General features: G+C 38.4%; 1 protein-coding gene across 2 annotated transcripts; it reads left to right on the plus strand.

Annotated features, from left to right (window-relative positions):
- Positions 1-2153: 2153 nt before the first annotated feature.
- Positions 2154-18511, plus strand: mmd2a (monocyte to macrophage differentiation-associated 2a). 2 transcript variants are annotated; one of them, XM_053612258.1, is made up of 7 exons: positions 2154-2548; positions 11253-11334; positions 13900-14060; positions 15698-15772; positions 15881-15982; positions 16606-16675; positions 17463-18511. In XM_053612258.1, the coding sequence occupies exons 1-7, from the start codon at positions 2496-2498 to the stop codon at positions 17661-17663; spliced, it is 744 nt and encodes a 247-aa protein (XP_053468233.1). In that variant the 5' UTR covers positions 2154-2495; the 3' UTR covers positions 17664-18511. The 2 variants fall into 2 exon arrangements, with proteins under 2 accessions (XP_053468233.1, XP_053468231.1); XM_053612256.1 differs by having other exon boundaries at positions 2154-2502.
- Positions 18512-18570: the final 59 nt, after the last annotated feature.

Below are 18570 nucleotides of genomic sequence, written 5' to 3' on the forward strand. Positions count from 1 at the left end.
ATAATGTCACTACATAATGCAGAAATATTAGTCCATGCTTTCTTCACCTCTAGACTAGATTACTGTAATGCCATACTGTCTGGTTCTTCCAGTAGAAGCATAAACAAGCTCCAGTTAGTCCAGAGTGCAGCTGCAAGAGTCCTAACTAGAAACAGAAGATACGACCACATCACCCCGATCTTATCAACACTGCACTGGCTCCCAGTGAAATCTCGCATTGATTATAAAATACTATTATTGACTTATAAAGTACTAAAGGGTCTCGCGCCACAGTACCTGAGAGACCTTTTGGTTTTATATGATCTGCCACGCCTACATAGATCAAAAGATGCAGGCTATTTGTTGGTACCTTGAATAGTGAAGGCTACAGCAAGGGGACGAGCTTTCTCTTACAAAGCCCCACAGTTATAGAACAACATTCCAATTAGTGTTCAGGACTCAGACACAGTCTCTGTGTTTAAGTCTAGGCTGAAAACATATTTGTTTACTCAAGCTTACCATGAGTAGACTTTCTGTTACGCAAAGCACAGTCTTATCAATCACTCCCTCTCTCCTTCTGTCAAGCCACACATGATTTTATGGAGATACTAGAGATCCTGATCCTTTCTGCTCTCCGGACCTGCCTGACCCGTTCGGATGCCCTACCTCTGGATGGAGCTCTCATCAACTCCAAATCCAGATGGACACACTCACTGTGGTTGCTGGGACTACGGTTGCATCTAGGTCCCGGGACTGCAATTACCACATGCAGTTTTGCACTCGGGTCTCCTTTGAACAGTGGATTAGTTCAATAAACAGACTTCATATTAAACCATAATGAACTTTCCTTTACTTTCACACTATCTGTTGTTACCCAGATGAGGACGGGTTCCCTTCTGAGTCTGGTTCCTCTCAAGGTTTCTTCCGCATAGCATCTTAGGGAGTTTTTCCTCGCCACCGTCGCCACCGGCTTGCTCAATTGGGATAAATTCACACATTTAAAATCTGTATACTGTATTTATATGTTTCTGTAAAGCTGCTTTGAGACAATGTCCATTGTAAAAAGCGCTATACAAATAAAACTGAATTGAATTGAACTGAACCTGTCGAGTCTCACCACTGGAATGGAGAAATCCTTGATTCTGATGGAATGAAGGTGCTTGACAAAAAGTCAGTCTCCTCTTGGATTCTCTAATGTTCAGCTGATTACAGATGACATCTTTTGTCCCGTCTGTAGGAGTTGAGTGGAGGTTCTAGTCTCTGGAAACAGTCTCCTGTGGGATTAGTGGAATGATAAGTGAGCACCAGTGGATTTCTCTCAGGCCTAGAGATGGACTGTTTAGTAGTCATATTAATTAATCTTATTTATGTATTGAAACACATGCAGAAAACTAATTGAAATCTGCACTAAAGTTAAACGCTTTGCATTCAAAAACCACCAAGCCACAGGTTCCCAACCCTGGTCTTGGAGAACCCCATGTCCTGCAAAACTTTAGTGTTTTCCCTGCTCTAACACACCCACTTTGACTGTTTATTAGCTGTTTAGTTTAGTCAGATGTGTTTAGAGCAAGAACAGAGCAGGACGTAGGTACTCCAGGAACAGGGTTGGGAACCTGAATAATAAGACTGTAGCGTCGCATGTTGGGCAGACGGGGGCGCTCTTGACACACAAAGGAATTGCTTGGCTTGTTATTGTTTCCCTTCAATAAAATGGATTCAAAACCACTTTCTGCACATTTCTGCTAAAAAAAAAAAAGTATATAAAAAAGTATACTGATGTTTACAACTATGCAGTACCTTTAGCAATAATAACAATAATAATAATAATAATAATAATAAACCTCAAACAATGCTGACAGGTTTGTTGTAATAAAAATGATTGGTGTCCACTGATTAAACTTTTGCACTGTGGAGAGGGAAAACCCAGATATTCACAAAGTTTATGATGAATGACACCTGAGCCTTAGCAAAAGGGCAGTAAACATAATGTTAAGACTACACAAGGGTTAAGCTTCCTCCATGTCTGAAATGCACTTGCAATGAGTGAATGAGTTTAGTGGTGTTTAAATACTCCGGGCTCCATCCCTGACGCTTTAGTGGAAGTCTGTGTATCTGTACAGAAGGTGTACCAGTGATGGATTGCGCGCGCGCGCGTATGTATTTGATCATTCCTGCCCTGTTTATTCCAGAGGAGCAACTGGGCGGTCAGGGGATTTAATATTATCTCTCATGCCTGTCCTGTGGATGGGGAAAGCACAAATGGAGCGTGGTGTACTCGATGACATGAGACATGATATACCACAATGTATCGTCGTGGCTTTGCAGTGCTTTCAGGAACTTCTTGTGCACTTTTGGAGTAAAGAAAGTTCTCAGTGTTCACGTGCGACGAGCGCGCGAGCAAGTCAATCCCGAGCTGAAGGAAGTGGAAGGGACTGCGCGCGCGCGCACACACACACACACACACGCACACACACTAACCATGTTCATCTACAGCATGGATTTCAGGAATACTAAATATGGAAGGTAAAGTGCATTCAAGACTGCTTACTTTTCAGCCTCAGCTTTTACTGTGAGTATCTATCTATCTATCTATCTATCTATCTATCTACTATATCTATCTACTGTATCTATCTCTTTGAACAGATCACAATGATCATAAACAACTCACTTCATCCTAAGTGCCTGTTCTTTATTTATAATATTATAAGTGGTTGGTGCTCATGTTGCTCACTAGAAGCTACACACACACACACACACACACACACACACACACACACACACACACACAATAATAATAATTCAGTACAAAAAAAAAAAAAACAAGTGAAGAATTTGTGCAATGGAGAAAGTAAACAGATCACGTGACTAAAAAGTAGGCTTTATTTGTCTACACTATGTATTTGAACCCTTTGTTGAAATGAAGGTGCTTGGAGCTATATGGAGTATCCTGATATCCAGTGTTTGCACTATACATTAGTATAGTAAGAACTGAGTACTCTAGTTATGGGTGAAGGAATGTGTGTGTAAAGGATGTTGACAAGATTAGGGTAGCGTTTCCTTCAGGATAAGCAAAGCTTTATATACCCCCCCCCCCCTTTTTTTTGTTCCTTTCTATCTTGAAGCAGTGTTCAGAAAACAGCCTGATGGGTCACTTCTGAGACCTCAAACACTTTAATTCTGTCATATGATTCTATATACAGTATTTTGTTTATATTGTTAACATGGTCACTCTGTTTTCATTCCATTTGTCTTTCTGTTTTCCATTTCATGGTCTCCGAAAAGTTAAAAAGAAGTAAGAACACGTTTGTACTATTCTGAGGAGCTTGCCATGTCTATCGAATATTTCATTTGCTATTAAAAAAAGGCAACTAATTCCCCTCGATCTTAAATCATCCTGCTTATAAACAGTAAATACCCCAAAACTACACAACATTTTCTGTTTTACTTTTAGCACAGGTTTACTTTCTCATTTCTCGCAGTCTCTTCAGGACTGGACATGTCCTGTTCTTTATAGACCCGTGACATTATCTTTGTTTTGACATCTATGTACCGGTATACATGTTTCAGAACCAAAACACTGACACTTACTCGTATGTATATTTACAGCATACGTCGAGGAAAGTTTTTAATGTTTCATCATGGAATTATGAACACAATGTTTAAGTCCTTAAATATTTATGTCTCTTGACTTCAAACGAGGGTGTGTTCTAGCTTGGAAGCAAGTTCATGAGTGAAGAGGTTTCCATTGTGTAAAGCTGAGCACATTGGTGGCCTTTGCATGCCGTTGAGAGTGGCCCGGCCTGCATCGTGTCTGATTAGTATGGAATAAAACATGACAGGGTGTGTTGTTATACTGTAGGAAAATAATCAACGACCAACGAGGGGTACGAAACTGTTATCACCCCAAAGTAGATTATTTCAACATGCAACATGTACCAAATGTTTTATTCCGCTTATACAGCAGCAATCTATTGGCACCCTGTCCAGGGTGTACCCCGCCTTGTGCCCGATGCTCCCTGGGATAGGCTCCAGGTTCCCCGTGACCCTGAAATGGAGTAAGCGGTAGAAGATGGATGGATGGATGGACAACAGCAATCTGCCAACGATTATTTTATCGAATATTTTATTCATTAATGAACGACATATTTCATCATTTATATTTACATTTAATGACGTGGAATGACAGATAAACCAATGTATATTTTATTATTTAAGTTTCTTTTATTGTCACACAATGGCGCTGGTAGTAATTGAGTCAGTAAAGCGTACAATAGACATAAAAGTTGCAAGAAATGTGCATTAATACTAAGTCGGTGAGTGTGGATTTATCAGAAGAGTATGTACAAATGGACTGAAACCAGGATCACAGTAGTGAAGTAAATGTGCAGCCTTAATGGCTGAACATTAATACAATGAGAAATAACAGTGCAGATGGATTTGTTATGGGGGAAAAACTTTTATTAAAATGTTATAAAAATGTATTATATCACGAGCATCCACTATACAAGTCCCTCTGAATTAACGGTTACTATAAAAACAAACCTGTGATTTAAATGATAGCACTACTGTTACAGCTGTGCTGTTATATAATATTAATCCAATCAGATTTGAGAATTCAACAGCACTATGGTATAAAATATATGAACTAATGGAAACATTGTAATCATAAGGATCTATTGACAATCCTGTGACTTTATTATATTAAGCCATAAAGTGTTGACTGCCAATAACATAAAGCAGATACAATTTTCCAACTTCATATTTGTGTAATTAATATTTTGATGTAATATTTCTAACATATATTCAGTGGCTTGTAAATAACAGATTTATATAATGAGTTCATTTGAAGTCAGTTGGACCTGAAGTTTTTAACAGAACAGGATGTGAGAGCAGGAATGCTGAGTTGGAGGCCCATGATTGGGGCATTACCCCCATTACATAACAAGTCCAGTTGCCTTGACAGTCGATATTAGGTTACATAACTGCCCATGAAAAATGATAATAAAGTTTATGATCATAAACAATACAAGCACATTTTCTCAGTTAAGCTGGTGAAAAACTGGCCTAAACAATTAAAGAAGTTCTACAATGCAGCCAAATGTCCTAAGGTTGTGCAGTTAACCGAGACTAGTGATTTGTTGGGGCAGTGTGTGAGAAGGCAATTGGGCTATTTCTGAAGGGAAATTTGGACTTGGACCCCAGAACAGCTCTATTAATCATCTATTGAGGCACAGAGATCAGGATTGTTCTGCTTCACTAGGCACTGGCATAGTGGTCACTTGTTCAGTGCTCAGTGTGTCACTGCTATATTACAGCAGGCAAAACTGAGCCTAAAACTAATGCTGCATTTTTACACCCCATGGAGGTGGTAAATAAGAAATATAAATAAATATATAGAATGACTATTCCATTAAACAAACCATTCAATTAGCAGCCTCTTTTCAGGCACACCATCAACAGATGTGCACATCTATGTGGTTTTGTGGCAATATGTCATTTTATAGTCCATGTCTACACACTAGTGAATGGTTTTCTCCCATGCACAACCGTAATATACTGTAGTTCAATTTATAGAAATATCATACACGTACATGTAAATATGAAACAGGTCAGCCAAGGCAAACAAGAGCAGTTGATGACAAAAATATTGTGAGAGTTCTGAAGAGAAGCCCAAAAACAGCAGTTAGTCAAGCATGGTGGAGGTAGTGTCATGGCATGGGCTTGCATGGATGCTTCTGGAACAGGCTCACTAATCTTTATTGATGATGTAAGTCATGATGGTAGGAGCAGAATGAATTCAGAAGTGTACAGAAACAATCTGTCTTCAAGTCTACAGACAAAACACATTGCCAACACAACAAAGGACTTCATCAGGGGAAAAAAGTGGAAGGTTTCAGATTGGCCAAGTCAGCAACCAGACCTTAACCCAATTGAACAGCATTTCACCTCCTGAAGAGGAGGCTGAAGGGAGAAACCCCCCAAAACAAACAACAGCTGAAAGAAGTTGCAGTAAAAGCCTGGAAAAGCATCACAAAAGAAAAATGCAAGTTTGGTGATGTCAGTGGGTCACCGACTTGATGCAGTTATTGCAAGCAAAGGATACGCAACCAAATATTGTGTTATTTACTTTAAGACTATCTGATCCTATACTTTTGCTTGCCTCAATATTGGGTGGTCTGCCACAAATGGTGGCACGTTTTAAGTAGTTTAACATGTCTAGATGTAAATATGAGGAAATGAAAGCTGAAATTCTGATCTATCATCTCATATTCATCTTTTGATCTCAAACCCAAACGTCTTCAATGTATAGTGAAAACAATAGAATAGAATTGGCCTTGCTGTTAAAATACTTTCAGAGGGGACTGTGTATTCTTTCACATCATGTGAAGTGATCCATTGTGGTTATTTGTTCAGTCAGAGATGGGCAGCTTACTGACACCATCATTAAAATCAGTTCTCATTATAAAAGCCAGTCACAGACACACTGGGCACAAACCCTTGGCCTAATGTTTAGCATCCATTGTATGAATTCATCTCTGTTAAAGTGCCAACAATACAGAGGACAGAGGACTTCACAGGTCATTGTTTCAGTTTAGCAGAAAGCTGTTTAGCTTTCTTCTCTCAGGTTTACTCAGTTTGGAAGATGAAATGATGCACATTTAGTTCACACAACACCTGGAACAACTTTACAGCTTTCCATCATCATGATAAGGAAATATATGTGTCTGTGTACTTATCCCTGTGCGCAGGCTACAACTGCTTAAATGTGCCTAATGCATAGATAGGAGAGCATGAGGGAACAACACAACATGGTACAAAATGTAACATGGACTTTTTATGTTATTACACAAGGTCAAGCAGCTTGTACTTCTGGCTACATTACCACATTAGTGACTTCTGGCCACATTACCACATTTGCTAGAAATGATCTGGAGCCTAGTTTCAGAATGATTTACCTGTGACCTCAAAAACAAAAAACTGTGTCAAAAAGTGTTTTTAGGACATATAAGTAAGGGTTTTTTTTTGTTTGTTTTGTATCTGAGCTGTGTGTATAAAGTACAGAATCCAACCGTGCAGTATATTGCTTTAATCACCATCTTTTTGCCTACGGCATAACAATGTTTTGAAACATGTGACCAACTCACAGCAAGTGTTAGATAGGCTTAAATACAACCCCCATACTGCAGGGTTAGTTGTTACGCGACATTACAAGTAAGCAGCCTTTCGTAAACCATGACAAGTTAATTCTCTCTCATGTAAAATCAAATAAAACTACAAATTTCTTGAACGTCTTTAATTCACAGAATGAGACACGGAGTTAAAATGAACCTTGTGTGTGGTGAGGATTTTACTTCCTCTATCCCTGGGGTGCAATGTGTGTATTGTGAAGTGTGTATTGTATGAGGGGTGTGAGCATAAACTGTGTATTAAAGGATATAAACACTTGGCTTGTCATGTTCGTGATGAAAAGTAGAACTGTGTTGACCTGTTCGTTGTATTGTTAAAAACACTGGTCAGGCCATTTTACATTTCTGTTTCCCCGGATGTTTGCAAAGATTTAAAAAGGAAACGTGAAAACTTCTAAAAACACGTTTGTTTTTTTAAATTATTTGCTGCCCTACCTTGCTAACAAAAAATGTTTCATGTCATTAGTCATATATAATTTGACTAGAGATGCACCGATATTAAATTTCTCAGCTGATACAGATACCGATACCGATAGTTCTGCCTTTTATGCCTGCTTTTAAATTAATAATAATTAATTCCACAATTCTGAAAGAAATGCAAATAAAAACGTTATTCTCTCCATTTCAACAAGTTGTTTCACAGTAACTGGTCTCATAAACAGAAAACACATTACACTAATTAACATTTACACGTGAACTCAATTCTGAAGATTATTAACTTATTGAATGTTATTAATTCATATTAACATTGACTGAATACTAAAATCCTCCTGTTAGTCTCACATTCACTCTCCACAAACAAAAGCATTTCTACTTCATCATTAACATCAAACTGGTCATATATAATATCAACTTTTTTATATATTAACATTAACTGGATATGAAAGATACTATTCTACAAATATATTTTTCTGTGCGATATATACTTTTTTATCAACTCATCTTCATTTAAATCTTTCAACACTGTACTGGCCCTTTAATTCAGCTCAAGCAGCGTGGCAAAAAAAAAAAAATTGACTTGACGCCGAAACTCCCGCTTCACTTCTGCAACGTCCGGTGTAAAATGTTATTAGTGCAGAGATTACAGAGATTACAAACTGCAGTTTTGTCGTCATTCCACACAAGACACATCTTCTTTACACACAGCACTAAATTGATGTGTTTTCCCCGCCCTCTTTTGATTGGCAGGATATAATCGGCCCTAATCATCGGATGTTTTTAAACTATCGGCCGATACATCGGTACATCTCTAAATGCGGAGCCACTCAATATGTCCTGCCCTGACGTCAGTGGAAATGATGTCAAATCATAGAATAACGTTTCGCGTTTCAAGACACTTCACGGGGACGTTAATGTTTGTTCATTTATTTAGTGAAGACCAAAATGCATTAGATCCTCTCCCCCTGCTCTCCACTACATGGTAGCTTCTTGTGTATCTGTCCATTTTTGGGGAAACAGAAACAAATCTGCAGTTGATTGGATTTCATCAGCGTTAAGCACATTTGAAACACTGCCCCCTGTCTTTCCAAGGACTTACTGTTTCCTGGTCCTGTTCACTTTTATGTAATAAAGGATGTTTAGCCAGAAAATCCCCAAGCCACTGGTTGTCAAGGTGACCCTGACATTAATGTTTGCGTGATGTAAAAGAGCACGGATTCCAGGCGGGATTAGATCTGCCAATGCCAGGCAACCACAAAGTGCTGGGAAAATTCCTATAACGTGATTGGGATTAGAATAAGATTCCAGATTGGCGGCGTCCACAGACACAGTGCTAATGCTTGGGATTAAAAAAACAAAACAAAAAAAAAAACCACTCTTGAACAACTGAACAATTTCTATTTTCATTTATTCATTTGGAAGGCTATTTTATCATTTCAAATAATGAGGTTCAACTTTAAGCTTAAATTGTTTTAAATCCCAGCCTTATTTAACTCTACTCTGCCCCATGTACTTAAAACGATTAAATCAACGATTGCCAGGAAATAAGCATGACTCATTAAATGGGACCAGAGGGAATATGCCTCTACAGGTCAATAATCGCTTACATTTGTGTGTGTGTGTGTGTGGGTGTGTGTGTGGCCCAGATTCAGCCATAGTTCAGCTTTGTGTCTGCGTTATTCAGGACTCGAGATTTGACATTAGGAAAACACATTAGCCTGAATTTCTATGCCCTTGTCAGTCTGCTTATTTTACGAGCTGTGTATGATGTTCACCAGTGTAAACAGTTAGGGCACGTAGCCTCAAAAATATTTGGCAGATGACCCATGTTTAGTTTGGCATTAAGAACGTATGGCTGGTTTACACATCAGAGCCCAGTTTCCCAAAAGCATTGTAGAATTAAGTCCAATGTCATGTTTCCTCGTTTAAACGTTTCACAATGGTTCTGTAGTGCTTTTATGAAACTCCTCACAGATCTTTATCTTTGAGATGAGAATGCTGAAAAGTCAGGGATTATGTTTTGAATTATTTCTTTTTTATACTACATGTGCTATACAGATACTACACTACAAATAGTGCGGGAGTATCGTTTGTCTTGAATTAGTATACATAGTGAAGGTAGTAGTATTTAGTAGGATATATAAATGTAGAGGTAATAAGAATTGAGTACACAGTGTTTTCTGAAGAAACAGGAATATCACCTGCTTGCATCACCGACATAGTGAGAATCTGATGAAGGACTTGTCCAGACAGTTCTCTTTCTTTGGAAAGAAGTTCATTCATGCTAATTCTTGCTCATTTTACATTTGAGTCATTCTCAGAATATGGTGACAAACCTGTCTCTGAAATTATTTGCCATGACATGAAAAATATAGAAAAACTTGGGCCAAGACGCGTCATGTGACGTCAGTCAAAGCCCTCTTCAATTCACTTGCGTCGAGCATGAGTACAGCTAACAAGTCTCATTTACCAGCAAAAAAACTCACTGAGAAAGAGCGTGCAAAACAATTTCTTGCAATTTCACCAATTCAAGTAGTTTTCCGCAAAATAAAGCAGAAAAAAACAACTGCAAATTTTGAAAAAGGACACAGCAAAATCAAGCATTTTTGGCCCCAACACTCACAAACCCCCCCCCCCCCCAAAAAAAAAAAAACTCTGAGAAATCCTGTACAGACTGTATAACTTCCTAAGAAATAAGAAATTGGTTTGACTCTTTCCCATTGTGTACATTTTTCCTTTTAACCCCCAAGTTATGATTCAGTTTAGAGGCTTTTGCAGAGATTAAAAAAAAAAAAAGATTTCTTTTTTTTATATTAATGTCACAGGCTGCACGTAAGAATGAGGCCTATCCAATATATAAATGAACACAATATAATACTTTTTTTTAAATAATATAAATTATTTCAAACAAATCTTTGCCCCTGCATTTATTGTTAACGAGTTTAAAAACTCGTATTTTGAAATCCACAAAAGTTGCTTCCAGGGTCAAAGTTCAGAAGAATGAGTGGACATTTTAACCAGCAATAGCAGAGTTTCCCTCCACACTCTATAAATTATTGATTTAATTGTAATTTGTTTCTTATGGATAATTTCGATGTGTCATTTGAATTAAACTATTCAATCTTCCTGGAAAATAATTTTTACTAAAGTAAGATGCTGGCGTGATTAATGATGTATGGTTTGAGATGGTGTTGCGGCCATCTTGGAAAATATGACTTGAAATTTGTCACTGGTGTTACTGCGACTGGTGTAAAAACCTGTGCTTATGACACAGGTGACTTAAAGTAATGGCACCACATTACTCTTTCAAAAAGAATTTCATTACAGTCAGTGACCCACGTATTCATCAATAGAATAATGGAAACAACAGAAACAATGACCCACGTATTCATTAAAATATTCCTCTTTATATTTATACTTTTAATATCGATCCACTGATTGACTGTGTAGATTTTCACATGTTCTCTGCATGTCCATGAGGGTTTTCTCCAGGTTCTCCAGTTTCCTCCCAACACCCACAAACAATTCCTGCATTTTTGTGCCCAGTGTTGCTGGGATAGACCATAGAACCACAGAGTAGATGTGTACAGAATGAATGAATGAATGAATGAATGATGATAATCAGATAATATTTGTTTGTTGTTTCAGATTCATGAACAGTCGAGTCCCACCCAACAAAAGATATCAACCGACCGAGTATGAACATGCAGCGAACTGTGCTACACATGGAGTAAGTAGACTCTGTCCTAATGATATTTAGATTTACTATAGGTGGATTTGTAAAGAAGGGGACACAGTGGCTTAGTGGTCAGCAGGTTTGTCTCGCACCTCCGGGGCTGGGGGCTTGAATCCCACTTCCACCCTGTGTGTGTGGAGTTTGCATGTTCTCCCCGTGTTTCGGGGGTTTCCTCCAGGTTCTCCGGTTTCCTCCCCCAATCCAAATACATGCACTGTAGGCTGATTGGCGTTCCCAAATTGCCTGTAGTGTGTGAATGTGTGTGTGATTGCGTCCTGCGATGGGTTGGTAGTCCATCCAGGGTGTCCCCTGCTTGGGATAGACTCCAGGCTCCCCTGCGACTCTGTGTAGGATAAGCGGTATGGAAAATGGATGGATGGATGGATTTGTGAAGACTTGGGGGCGGTTGGTGTTGGTGATGATAGTTAGGGGTTTTTTTCAGACCCAAGCAGAAGGTGAAAGTTCTGAACAGGAATCACAATTATTAGTGAAGACGGTGTGGGTTTAAAGTACTATCTATAAATCTGCATTTTTTCCCTCATTATTCAAAGAGAGGTAGTGTTCACAGGTGTTAGCAGTTAGCTGGAGCTAACATTAGCTATCTCACTATCTAGCCAAGTTACTTATTTATTTTTTACAATACAGTGAAATTGTGATAAAGAAATGTGCCAAAAGTAGTACCTAACACAGTTCTCTACACAAGTTCTTTTTTTTTTTTCTTTGAAGATTTTTTAGGGAGATTTTTATTATTTTTTTCAACCTCACTAGTCACCAAAGAATGGTTAACTCCACCCATCTTCATTTTAACTTTGTCTCAGGAGATGTTAGGTCGTGTTGGTGTGTCTTCTGAGATAAAGCCTTCTGAGCTAATTTTGTTATAGCGTAGTAATTTTCTTATGGCGGCAGGGTGTTTTAACCTACACCTCTGCTCAGGCATACACAAGTCACTAGTTACATAGCAGTTAAGGTACAAGACAGACCTTTGTAATTATAATGATATAATCTTACAAAGTTGAAAAATACTTTCAGCACAGCGCCAAGTAACCTGTGACCGCGAGCAACACGGGTCATCAATCACTTCAACATGTACCAGCACAGCCGAAGAGAACCAATACACACACACACACACACACATTAAGAGAAAGGGATCTGAAGGTAGAGAAAAGTAATCATCTGATTAGAGCACAGAATTTAGAAATGTGATTGATTAACTTCCAGATTTTGTGTTTCTGTCAAGTTGTTTTTTTATGGCTGTGTTTCTGTGGTTTTGGAGCAATGCCGCTGTTTGGATAACATCCTGCTCTCTAATCTTCCTCCCATGCTTTACGTCATTACATCTGGCATGACCGACACACAGCCGTCTCTCTGATAGAAAATCCTCTCTGACCTCTTTTATCGGCCTACTGGCTTGAAAGGACACCAAACCTAGGAGTTTACACATGAGAATGCTTGGCTCAGGCTCAGGCTCAGTTTGATATTCGGGAAAAGAAATGATGCGTGCATTGTTTATCTTGCTTCTGTTGGCTTGTTGACTTGGTGTGGGCAGGATCTGTTAGAAATGTGCAATTAATGATTCAGGAATTCATACAAGGAAACATGCTTTTGTTTTTAAAGTGATAGAAAAGTTAAAGGAGTTGACGGTTTTCCATACGTCCCATAGGTTTAATTCAACTGCAAAAGTTGCTATAATACTCTATTTCTTAATAATTAGTTCATATGAACTCTTGGCTTACTTGCCAGTTTGTTAATATTTAGTAGAACTGGCTCTTTACTGATAGCATTGGGGCCGTAGGATGACGTAGGCTACGTTTACATGCAAATCAAATTCCATTTAAGGTCTATATTCGGGATGCAGCCATATTCTGAATACGATGTTTATATGCGTACAGGCATCGAAATATTCCTCTATATATAGTTGTTCTAAGTGTGCCTGAGTTGCCGTTCCTAAATACCGAGCCTACAGCTAAGCATCTGTTAGCACCCACAATTCCTTGCGAACTGAGAAAAATATATCTTTTCAGTGGATTTTCATGGAACAAATTTCCAGGGGTGGGAATCGGAATTTGGGGAATCAGTATATTGTCTTAATCTGAATCAGCCAATTGGACTGCAGCGTTTACACGACTCGATACTAATCAGAATATTGTCTCGATCTGATTCGGACAATCGGACTGCGGTGTTTACAAGACTCGATACCAATCAGAATTGCCAAATTGTGATTAATATCGGAATGTTGATGTGCATGTAAACGTAATCAATGATGCTGACAACAGGACATTTATTTCCTGGTGAAGGGAGGTTATAGTCAAAGAGCAGCGACTATGTCGGAACCCTCTACTTGTTTTCCCTATTCTAAAATAAGGACCCAGACTTGTAAATTATATGCAAATTATATTGGGCTTTGCGGTATTTTCTTTCCCCATCCATAGAAAGTGATCCACAGAAACTATTTTATCACCCAGCGATATTAAAACAATGTTGTATTTGTTTTTACAACATTAAAACAATGTTGTATTTACAACATTAAAACAATGTTGTATTTGTTTTTTATTTGATTAGTTTTGGATTATTCCCAGTATCCTGGGCAGTTCGCTGTTGTACTTCCTGTCTGATGACAATTGGGAAAGCATCACAGCATGGCTGTACGGCACCGGACTGTCTGGCTTGTTCATCATGTCCACCATGTTCCACACTGTAAGCTGGAAGAAGAGCCACTTGCAGTGAGTATTTGCATGAAACAAGGTGCTGGAACACCTTTCATTTCTGTGAATGTGTCATGTGCACAGTTTGTGCATTTACATACGGACGCACACACATTTACAAGTACATGCTCAACATCAGTGAACTTGATATGAAGGTGATAAGAACAGTCCCTGTAACTCTCTTAGTCTTGTCTTAGTCCCTTTATGAAGTTGATACAGTTGTTAGCTACAGGCTTCATGAAATTGTTTATCTTCACATTAATATGTACAAGACAGCAACCTTTTAGCTGTCGTACTCTCCACATAAAGTGTCATTTTATCAGCCATTTTAACACGTCTAACTGTAAATGCTAACTAAATCTAGATACTGACTAATAAGAGTTCCTGGCAGACTATCTTCCCACCCAGCATGGTTGTCCAGTCTGTAACTGTTTCTACTGAGAACAGGGTCATATGAAACTTGTCAGACTGGTGTAGGAGTATTTATATAAAGCGTTACCTACACGTAAATAATGGTAAACTGTTGAACAAAAGATGTCAGGAGAAAGAGGCTACTGCTTTCTTTGCTGTGATATTCAGCCTCAAGTATATGCTGCAAAATGAAATATAGTGTATGCTACTTTGATTTTAAAAAAGAAAGGATTGGCAGGGTGCAAACAAATATGAATACAATATACAGAAACAAACAGATAATATATTTGAAACAGATACAAATACAGAAAGAGTAATATATATATATTTAAAATATATTAAAATTAAAATTGTTCGAAAATATTATGGGCAGGTACAAACAAAAAATAATAATATGGTTGAGTCTTGAATGGAGTCAAATGCATCTAATATTACCTATTATAAGATAACAATATACAAAACACAAGGTTATTAACATTATTACTAGACATTTTTTAATCATTTCAACCACTGCATTTTCTTATACTAGGGGAAGATAATTTTGCTTCTTTCCAGAAATAAATACTTAAAATGAGAAATAATTATCTGGCAGTGGAAGAAGACTATGTCAAGCTTGAAATTAGTACAAATGTCTACAAATATGTTTAATAAGCTTATATTTGGTTTCTTATATCTTATAATAGGAAATACTAGATAAATGGGATTGTGTTTAAGATATTTTCACTTGCTGTCGTTTTTTTTTAGGTGCAGTGTTGGGAGTGCCGGCATTTCAACCCGTGTTTTTATTCCGTGTTTCCAAGGGCATAGTGGGGCAAGGGCATAAAAACCATTGGGGTATAAATCCAAGTACAGATACAGTTATGGATATTTGGAGCAATAACAGATCCAGATAGTGGCGTTGCGTTACACCCCTAGTAGCGTAAGTAAAAAAGGAGAGAAGCTTGAACGTTATATGCCATTTGAAGATTGTCAAACCTGTAAATATCTCCCAGATCAGCTGCACTGTACATTTACTTTCGCTCACCGTTACAGATTTAGAGGAACTGACTCACATGGGCCTGTTGGTTCATGTTGGGTTTCTCAGAAGATTACTTCATGCACAGCATATTATCTCTTTTCATGTGTGACTCCTTATTGCTAAGGGAGGAAGAGAAATTCACACACAGGAGTGAAGTCAAGGGCCAAAGAGTTAAAAAAAAAAAAAACCTAACCAAAGTTCTCCATTTGTGCTTTTCCTGTTTCAGGATTGTAGAGCAGCGCTTCCACATGTGTGATAGGATGGTGATTTATTTCTTCATCGCTGCCTCTTACGCCCCCTGGTGAGTCCTCTAGGTGTAGGTGTGTTCACGCTGAACTTTCGAGCACCTCTAGAGTATGTAGAGGTATGTTTGTTGTCAGGTTGGATTTAATGTGGGAGTTGTGTGCAGGTTGAACCTGAGGGAGCTCGGCCCCTGGGCGGCACACATGCGCTGGCTGGTGTGGATCATGGCCTGTGTGGGCTCTGCTTACGTCTTCTTCTTCCATGAAAAGTATGCGTCTGCTTTTTTCCTTATACATTTCAGCTGCACACATGCATGGGAGAGATACTTTGGTTTACTTGATGCAGTGGAAAAATATGTACACTTAGCTCATGTACAAATAGCTACTGGCCACACACACACACACACACACACACAAAGTGCAACATGAGGGCAATATTGTAGCAAGAGAAACAGAAAACATTGCAATCCACCGCAAAATACACCATTAAGACAAAAAACATTTAGTAATCCTCAGAATTCCAAGTTCGTAATTAATATTTTAAATGCCCCTGGTAGGGGTAATGAAATGGCCACTTAGTGTAGCCTCTTATTAAAAAAGGGAGGAAGGTTTCATAGATTCTTTGGATGGTGAAGGACTTCATAAAGAGGGTTTCTCTTAAAGGGAACCAATCTATTGTTCAGATCTAGATTGAACTTCCAGTGGTTCCCCCTGAGCCATGAATCAACATTTTGTTCTAATACTTTAGCTTATAATGCTTTTTCCTACGTCTAGATCTTACTACAAAACTTTTCTATCCTGTTTATTTATCTGATTGTGTAGCTGTGGCTATTCATGAGAACCTTCACAGTGGATACAGTGTAAATGCAAGACACTTCTGTGTATGTTTTAGGAATAAGATACTGGACCTGATTTGCTACACAGTCATGGGAGCTGTTCCTGCAATCGTGCTTCTGTCAATGGTAAGAAGGAGGACATCATTGCACAGCAGTCAGATTAAGAAGAATATATGTATTTCAGTGTGCCATCAGATACCGAGTGTCTGCAATGCTCCTGCACCACACTTTACAGCTCTAAATGTAAATGTTCTCTCTTTTCACTTTAAACAGGTTTTCAAAATTCTTTGCGTCACTATATGGCCAAATGTTTGTGAACACCTGACCATAATACTCAAGGTCCTATTCCAGATTTAGTCCTCCTTTGCTGTTATAATGCACTCCACTCTTCTGGGAAGGCTTACTACTAGATTTTGGAGCGTGGTTGTGTGGAATTGTGATCATTCATCTACAAGAGCATTAGTGAGATCAGGCGCTGATGGGTTGGGTGATGAGGTCTGGGGTGAAGTCAGTGTTCCAGTTCATCCCAAAGGTGTTCAGTGGGTCTGTGCAGGACACTCGAGTTCTTCCAGTCCAACCTTCTCAAACCATGTCTTCATGGAGCTCGCTTTGTGTACAGGGGCATCGTCATGCTGGAACAGGTTTGGGCCTCTTACAATTGTGTGCGTCTAACTTTGTGGAAACCGTTTGGGGGAAGAACCACATATGGATGTGACAGTCAGGTGTCCATAGACTTTTGGCCAGATAGTGTAGATATATTAGCATTCTATGGACCTGAATAAAGTATTCTTATGAACAAATACAATTCTCTATTCGACAGCATTTTATATAGTTCACGTGCACACAGTATGTGGTATGTCTTGTTTGCAGTATTGTAATTCAGTGCTGAGTCTTTTCCCTGTGTTGTTGCCAGCCCAACAGGGAGGGCGTGTTGGAGTTGTCAATGGGCGGAGTCTTTTACTGCTTGGGCGTGATTTTCTTCAAGAGTGACGGCCTTGTTCCTTTTGCTCACGCCATCTGGCACATCTTCGTGGCTATAGGAGCAGCTATCCACTATTACGCTATCTGGAGGTATCTGTATGCGACAGGAAGTCACGTGAGAAGCTCCAGGTGACTCACAGAGCTGCTGAGGAACATCATGCACTACCTGGGCCATGAAGCACCGTGTGTTAAATGTATTCAGGATTTACTCAGTAATTTTTACTTGCTCATGTGTTGCCTTTGTTGACGTTCTCAACAAACCTGTACGTTGTACTCTACTGAAGGAAATATATTTTTCTATAGAGAACATTGAACTTAAAACGGAGACCGTTTAGACTTCATTCATTTTCCGAGATGTGTACAGGAAGATGTATATTTAGGGTTTGAGAATTTGTTAGCAAGTTAGCTAGTCTACTTGTGTATTTAGAACTTAATTTATTGAAAGCACAATGTGATTACTGTTGTACTACTCTGCTCGATCAGCATTTGTTACAGAATTTGTACACATTCTGAATTATAGGAATGATTATAGATAATAATAATAAAAAAAAACACCCACCCGGTACCATAAAGTAGCATGCAGGGAAACATACACTTCTTGATTGTGATTGTTAAATACCTAGCATTCACATAGAGACTGATATATTTAATTATATTTTTATTTTTAATTGCAACATTTTTGGAGAAACGGTTCCAAATGTTCAAACTATGATCTGATTTGATTTGATGAACTGGACCAAGAAACTGCAGCTCCTCTGATATTCCTAAACCAGCACGCTAGATGCTAGTGTGTAATTTGGGACTACTTTACTGGTGTAACACTTTCACCACAAAATGTTTTCATGATGTAAAGAATTTCACATTCTTATTCATTGTAGGAATGGTTCGTCTTTACTCAGAACTGTTTTTGTATATTGTACAAAAATGTATAAAACACTGGCTTTGAATAGACAAAATTTTAATTATAAAAAACAAAACTTTGTTGTTGTTTTTTTTTTTTTTTTTACATACCCAGTACCACAACACTGAAAAAAATAAAC

The sequence above is a fragment of the Ictalurus furcatus genome, chromosome 24 (assembly GCF_023375685.1).
Source record: "Ictalurus furcatus strain D&B chromosome 24, Billie_1.0, whole genome shotgun sequence".
Taxonomy (NCBI): domain Eukaryota; kingdom Metazoa; phylum Chordata; class Actinopteri; order Siluriformes; family Ictaluridae; genus Ictalurus; species Ictalurus furcatus.

Bases quoted from the DNA above. Each gene is read 5' to 3' on its own strand.
- mmd2a (XM_053612256.1), top strand. From the start codon at position 2,270: ATGATATACCACAATGTATCGTCGTGGCTTTGCAGTGCTTTCAGGAAC. The intron at 15,773-15,880 runs GTGAGTCCTCTA...AGTTGTGTGCAG, and splicing joins GCTGCCTCTTACGCCCCCTG to GTTGAACCTGAGGGAGCTCG. The intron at 15,983-16,605 runs GTATGCGTCTGC...TGTATGTTTTAG, and splicing joins GTCTTCTTCTTCCATGAAAA to GAATAAGATACTGGACCTGA.